We start from the raw sequence: 7,473 nt of genomic DNA, 5'->3' as shown, positions 1-7,473 counted from the left end.
ACCTGCTCTAACACTTGGGGAAGGTGTCATTCATTCTGTACATTTGTTATTTTTGACACCAGTCATGTGCGTTACTGAGAAAATAATGGAAATAAAAGAAAGATAGAACAGTTTTACACAGGAATGATTTGTGATCCAAAGCTGATGAAAGGTCAGTAAGATGATTCCGGCCTCATTTCAAGTGAAAGTGGAAGTACAGCAGCAGATAAAGTTCCTTTGAATTGTGCTTCTTCATTGTCAGGTCGGGTCATAATGCCAGTTTCGTTTGGACCTTCATTTAATGAGAATCACAGATATTATTAATATTTTATCTGTATTGCATTAAAAAATAACAGAAAGGAACACATCTGTAGCGTAACTAATTAAGATATTATATCTTTATTTTATTTATTTTTTCAACATATTTTTTCAACATATTTTTATTAAAGCAAGTTCAAAACATACAGTGCAATTGGGATGCAGTCAACATTTTTCTTTTTTCCTCAGAAACATTCAAAAACCCAGTATCACTTCTCCCTATAAATGTATATCTTTATTTAACCTCAGATTTAGAAGGGGGCATCACTTCCATTATAGGAAGAAATTTAATTTAACTGTATAAGTTAATTAATTAATCAGTCAGTTTCATATCTTGAAAGAAGTAAGTTCTAGAAATGTTAAACAAGAAAACACACAGACAAAGTCCTGAATTTTATGTGTAAAATTGAATATAAAAAGGGGTAAACAATGAGGTATAGATGAAACAGATAAAGAATATGATTATTATGATCAGGATAATGCAATTATAATGTATGGTGACCTTATATATTTAGTAATGAGATAAGACACAGTATTGTTTGAATGACTTAATCAGAAAATGATCAAAAAAGGAAAAAGTTGATAAAGGAATTTTGGGATTCAACTTGGATTTAAAGGAGGGCTCTGAATAGACACGACTCAAGACTCAATCTCCCAACACCAGCAAACAGCACTCTTACTGTGAGTTGTGTTCGATTGAACTCCGTCCCGTCTTTGGGGTCAATTCGTAGATAGTAGAGTGTTCTGTTTGAGCTTGTTTGTTTACTCAATGCGTTGTAAAAGTTTATAATATGTTGTCCTCTAGAGCCTGTCTGAGAGGGAGACTTAAATCATTGATCAGTTCCTTTGTTTCTTGGTAACAAGTAACCAAAATGTTAATCGACCTTCCTGAGTCCTGCAGAAAGAGAGGTTGTAAAACTCTACTAAAACTAAATCTACTAAAACAAAAAGTATAGTATAGTTTAATGCTAGCTTCAGTATGCTTACAATGAAAATGCTAACATGAAGATGTTTAGCATGATGGCATGCTGAGGGGAATATGATGAATTTGAAATGCCTTGAGTCACTAAATGACTTGACTTTTGACCAGATGATGATGGCACCTAAAAAAAACCCTGAGACGATATAAACTTTAATAACAGTTCATCCAATGAGACCTAACTCTGAACCAAAATGTACACACAATGGGGTATGTTGGGGTTCTAGTCAAGGGATAAAGTGAGTCTTTAGGGGTTATCGTCAATGAACCATGAATGTGGAAAATTTTTTGTCAACTTGTAGTCTAACTGAAATGAAAATTTTTTTTTTTTATCATGTTATTATAATTCCTATGTGATAAGGTGTTACAAAAAACAACAGGCTTTAAACAAAATCATTGGGGCTAATCCTCTGGGATCCATGCCTGTCTAGTCTAACTTTTTTGCCAACTTGTTGATGAAAGTAGTGCTGAATTTTGGTGGGAAAGTTATCTTTGAGCTGGTGATGCTACTGAGAAGAGAGCCTTGCAGATAAAGTAAGTGGGGTTCATCCTGTTGGAAGCATGTATTCCTTTACAAAACTTCGAGATGACATTGCAGTAGTCCCATGTCACAGGCCAAAATCTTCAAACATTGATTTTGTCTTGACCTCAAAACCTGGATAAAGAAATTTGATCTGAACCCTGTGAACTTGGTTTTATAATGCTAATCAGGGAAAACATTCAATCTGGATTACATAAGGTTGTAAATCACACAGTGGGATACTGTGCAGCTCTGGGAGTGCTAAGTCTCTTAATTAACCTGATAGTCTTTATGTAGTGCTGTGTAAAGGACCCAGTGCTAAGCTGCTAAATCCACGATGGACAATGAGGCCTTTCAACCTGTTTAAACTGAATTCATGAGTGAAAGAAGATAACTTTTTCTATTGAGACATGTCCTCTGTCATATCTACTGTACCGGGTGACTTTGCAGGCACTTTTTGTAATCAGTCCCTCTTGTGGGTTCATCCAGTAGTTCAGTGCTGGGGTCAAACTAAAGTCAATCTGTCACTCTGCTTCTGTATCAAAAAGAAGAAGGTTGCTTTCCCTAAGTTTACTGTCTGTCGAACAAGCTCACACCGTTTGCATCTCCCCCAGTCTCTCGTTCACATCGCTTCCATTTTTAGGACGGGTATCTTCACACAAAAAAAAGGATGTGCTGTTTTTGTGTCTTGTGAGATACAGTAGTGAGAAATACACCATAATGACAGTGTGTACAGGAAGGCTACATAACACTACAAATGCAATAAAGACATTCTGGGTCCCATCGGGAGATGGTGAGTGAGCAATTGCCTGAGTAGCTTCAGTTCATTTAAGGACGGACAGGTGGCCAGAACAGTAAAATATCTGCAGATGTTCATTTACAAACTGTTATAGAGCCTCTGTTACATAATAAAACAGCATGGAGGTTTGCCTACTTTGCTCTTTTTATTCTTGTTCAGTGAGTTTTTGATGTGAATGGTTTCCAAATAGCAATAAATAATAATAAAAACAAAAACACCTAAAAAGAATGCATAACAAACCAAATAAACCACATTTATAAATTAAAAATAAATATAAACTGAATGTAATACATGCAAAAAATAAATTTAATGAAATCAAACACAAAAATTTATAAAATGTCAGACAATCGACTTCATCACATTAAATCAGCTAGCCTATTACAAATAACAGTAGGCCACTCCATATAGATTATGAATCAAATATTAAAATGTGATATAAATAATAGCTAGGCCTACAAAATACCAACAAACCATTACACCAATTATTCCATCAACTAACATGGACTACACAATTCTTACAGAGGTATGGATGAGTTAATTTTGTAGTTAACAAAAATAGAGAACACCAGTTTAAAAATGTAATGAGGTACAGGTGATGGAGCAAAAAGTGACAACCATCCCCTGGTCTCCCCTCCTAATTTGTTTTAAAAAGTAGCTTAGGCTAATTTCTAACTCTCTTAATATCTAACTCACTTACTTAATTAACCAATAACATAGAACAAAACAAAGCTCAATAAATAGGTAAACTGAAATTTTAAAACTTCAATAAGTTATCAAATGTAATACCTTACAATACAGTAGCCTACAAGATCTAGGGTACATTTAAAATTGGGTGACGTAGGCAAACAAAGATGTAACTCTAAACACATTAGCCTATATTTTAGGTGAGAACATCAAACCACAAAAGTTTGAGACACAGACACGTCATTCCATTCATTTCACAGCACACAGGTTGTTTTGGAAACGCTCAGTGGATAATATTTAAGGTGCTGTGATGAATATGACGTGTACTTCCTCTTTAAAAGCGTTGCTGTGCTCAGTGTGTAGCTGACAGGAGAGTGGTGATGTGGAGACACACACAGGTCTGAACTCAGAGCCGGACAGATCTGCTGCTCGGCGCGGTGGACTACTTTATCTGCTCTACAGACGTAAATAGCCTATAGATCAGCCGGTCGAGGATTTGGATTTTAACTGCCAGTGTTTCCTGTTTGACAGCTGAACTTTACGCAGTGTTACAGCAGGTGAGTCTACATGGCTACACCTGAGGGACAATTCTCATCGAAACCAGTTTGTTCTCTCCTCCGGAACTCCACTTGTTGATGGAAAACATCAGGCTATCCGGGCAGTCGTTTCACGGAGTTATTCTTATGCGTAATTTGGACAAAGCCCCTGTCTGGCGGCAGGGCTGAGCAAGTTTAAAACCCTGCGAGGTTTAGTAGCAGACGGTGGTGATGTCTGGATACCGGTAACAGCTCATCAGATCGTGTTACACACTCAGCCTGCCGCCAGGTGAGCAGCGGCATGGGGAACCAAATGGACAGGCTGTCACATTTAAGTTACGCAGAAGTTCCCACGGTGGACCCGAACGGCGTGGACACGGAAGAGGGTCCACGGATTGGCGTCTCTTACATCTTTTCTAACGACGACGACGAGCTGGAGGACGGCTGCGCGGCGGATGGCACACAGAGAGACCCGAAGCAGGAAGAGAAACACTACGATCAGCGCGACGAGGTGGAGTGCGCCGTCTACAACAGAGATGAATGCATTTACGAAAAGAGCACCAAGAGTGCCAGCCTGGAGGTTTACTCTCCTGAGAATCTACTCAACAAATGTAAAGCGGGGGATCTGGTGGAGTTTGTGGCCACGGGGCAGTACCCACACTGGGCGGTTTATGTTGGGGACTTCCAGGTGGTGCACCTGCACAGAGCCGAGGTGAAAAACAGCTTTCTGACGGATGCAAGTCAAGGAAGGAGATGCAGGGTTGTAAACGACTTTTACAAATTCAAAGCTCTGGGTGCGGACATGGTGGTGCAGAACGCGATGGAGCAGGTGGGCTTAAAGGACCGAGAGCTGAGCTGGAGGAACTCTGAGTGCTTTGCAGCCTGGTGTATGTTCGGTAGGAGGGAGTTCAAAATGGGCGGGGAGATCCGGATAGGCAAACAGCCGTACAGGTTGAAAATCTTCATGTCGGACAAGCAATCGCACACGCTGGAGTTCCAGAGTTTGGAGGACATGATCATGGAGAAGAGGAGGAACGATCAGCTGGGCAGGAGAGCCGTGCTGCAGGAGCTGGCTGCACATTTCAGCAGCGTGGAGGCGATACAAAGTGAACGGCTCTGACTGATGTGTGCCCTTTCCAAACAACGGAGTACAATACCAAACTGTTACACCCTGCTTTAATCTATAGCAAGCCTCATTTCTGACTTTTTCTTTTTTGAATTGGAGCCAAAATGACAAATACGATAAAATGACAACATTATTGCCTTAAGACACATTGATGCTGAATGGCCTTAGCAATTTGAATTTAGTTATCTGAAAGAAATTCAATTTGTCAGTAGGGCTGTTTTTTTTTGGTCCACTCAGAATGTATAGATTTATAAAAGCTTTACACATCTGTCTTAAAGTGTCCGGATTCTGTATGTAAAGTGTCCCTGTTCATGGTGTGTCCTGCTACTTGATCCTCCCTGAGCTCTCACAGAGACATCTGAGTGTCAGAGCTGCAAACAAGAAGGATCGTGTCTGCCTTTAAGGGTCATATTATCAAACCAGCACATCTGATTGTGGAGTTTGTTTTGTTACACTGATCAGAATCTGTCTCGACTGTACCCGAAAAGTCAAGTAAAATGTCTGTCTCTTTTTGAAACAAGGCTCCTTGTCTCATTGTTTTTACTTGAAGATAGAAAAATGTGGTTTGGCTGCTCAAAGACAAAGGTTGTAGTTTGAATACTTTTCTGTAGTCATAATGTTATCTCACAGACCTGTTAATTTTTTACCTGCAGCAGAAAACACTTTTAAGAATTGCACGAACAGCGAAAATGAAATGCCTATTTCCTCCTCTTAAGCTTTTTTTTGGGATCAGAACTCCAATTTTTTTATTTCACTATGTCATTATTAGAAAGTTTCACTAAGGCGCTTTTTAATTATTATTTTTTTTTACCCAAAATGTTTGGTATAAGGAAAGTGCCTTTAATTCTGTGTAAAGAAGTTTTGTATTTCCAAGAGGTCAAACCAGTTTTCCCGCCCTGCATAAGGCTGGAGATCCATCATGCGCTTTGCATCGACTCACTGAAGGTCAGTGTGAGCAAGTTTGGGGTTTAATTAAATCCAGTGTTGAACTGACTTTCAAACTTTCTTCACTTTTTACTTTTGTTCATCATTCACCTATTGCTTAAGGATATGGGGTGCATAAATCTGACATAGGACTGGGTCAATTGGTCAACTTTAGTAAACCAATTGACAAACAAGATGTTCTCCTTTTCTCCTGTTTTATATGATTATCAGATAGTTGTTAAAGATGTAGGACGAGGAAGAAAAGTACATTTGAGGATGTTCTTGGAGACTAATGCGCACAACTCTTCTGTATCTGGTAACATTTCATCGTAAATAATCTATGTGCAGCTCTACTTGTTTCCATCATACTACCACTTGTAGGGAGAGACAATTAAAGGAACAGCTGGAGATGGAGAACACACAAAGCATTACATTTACAAAGGGAGGCCCTTAAGTAATGTTCCCTCATTCCCCTTGAATACCTCGCTGCAGCCCTGACAACACAATCCAGATATATGCACTGAAACGGCATTCAATTTAAAGTGACAAGAAATAAAGCAATGCTTTCAGGTTGAGCTAACAGAAGGAGGGTTTGGATGAGTATGTTTTACAGAATAAAAAGAAAACAGCCCTATATCTTTGTTTGTATCAGAACTACTATAAATGTTAGCAGCATTTGTAGACCATCTGTCCACTATTACACTTTGAACAAATAGCATTAGCTGAGTTCAATAACCTTGAGTTGTTGTTGCATATAAAATCCAATGTATAATCTTTATCTGAAGAACACGAGGGAACATTATAATAGAAAGTATCATACAGCCTCAGTGAGAGGAAACATTAATAGAGAGAAAGCCCTTTGTGCCCTGAATATGCAGCAGTGATGGACTCTTAGTTACAGTTATATCAGAAATGTTTCAGCGGTTCTTGTCACCATGAAACCTCTTTTAGTTATGTTTTGTATCCTCTTCTTCTTCTTCATGATACTGTATTCTTTCTACAGAGCTGAAATGTTACTCTCAAGGCCAACCTGAAATAAATGTAAAACAGGAACCTGACAAAACAAAATACCTCCTACTATTTTTACTTTAGGAAAGACCTACCTCTGAACATCATCAACTTTAAATAAATGTACAATTCTCAAATGTCCACTTCCTGCAACACTTTGTCAAACCATTATTGAATCAGTTTTTGATGAAGAACTGCTTTTGTTGCATTGAGTTGTTCCATGAGGATGACATGCTGAAGTTAAAACCTGTAGCTGTCTAACACACATACCATGAAACCATCCATGACAGTCAGTCGGATGTAAGTGTCATCTCTCATAAAAATGAAAGGAAATAATCACATCTACACGGTATATATAGTTCATAACGTATTCGTCACTGGTGTCTATATGGCTGCGTTTGCTTTAATGTCCCTTATGGCACTGTAATCAAATTAGATCATGGTAAAGCCTCCTCAGGGTCTCGTCAAGTTCAGCCCTCTCCAGGTCTATTAGACACTTTTATATTGAACCAAGAGACTTTTAACAGGACAGGAGAGCAGCTTGTGCAGATGTTACTGCTGCATCTGCAAAGTGCTTACATCCTTTTGTTCTTAATGCAG

General features: G+C 38.8%; 1 protein-coding gene across 1 annotated transcript; it reads left to right on the top strand.

Moving 5' to 3' along the window:
* Nucleotides 1-3,616: 3,616 nt before the first annotated feature.
* On the top strand, nt 3,617-6,408 carry lratd2a (LRAT domain containing 2a). The gene has a single exon (XM_061059867.1). The coding sequence runs from the start codon at nt 4,117-4,119 to the stop codon at nt 4,933-4,935; it is 819 nt and encodes a 272-aa protein (XP_060915850.1). The 5' UTR covers nt 3,617-4,116; the 3' UTR covers nt 4,936-6,408.
* The last annotated feature ends 1,065 nt before the right edge of the window (nt 6,409-7,473 follow it).

Source organism: Labrus mixtus, chromosome 16 (assembly GCF_963584025.1).
Source record: "Labrus mixtus chromosome 16, fLabMix1.1, whole genome shotgun sequence".
NCBI lineage: Eukaryota > Metazoa > Chordata > Actinopteri > Labriformes > Labridae > Labrus > Labrus mixtus.
This window is presented reverse-complemented; position numbering and strand designations above follow the sequence as displayed.

Excerpts from the sequence above, each read along its gene's own strand:
- lratd2a (XM_061059867.1), top strand. The coding sequence starts at position 4,117 with ATGGGGAACCAAATGGACAGGCTGTCACATTTAAGTTACGCAGAAGTT.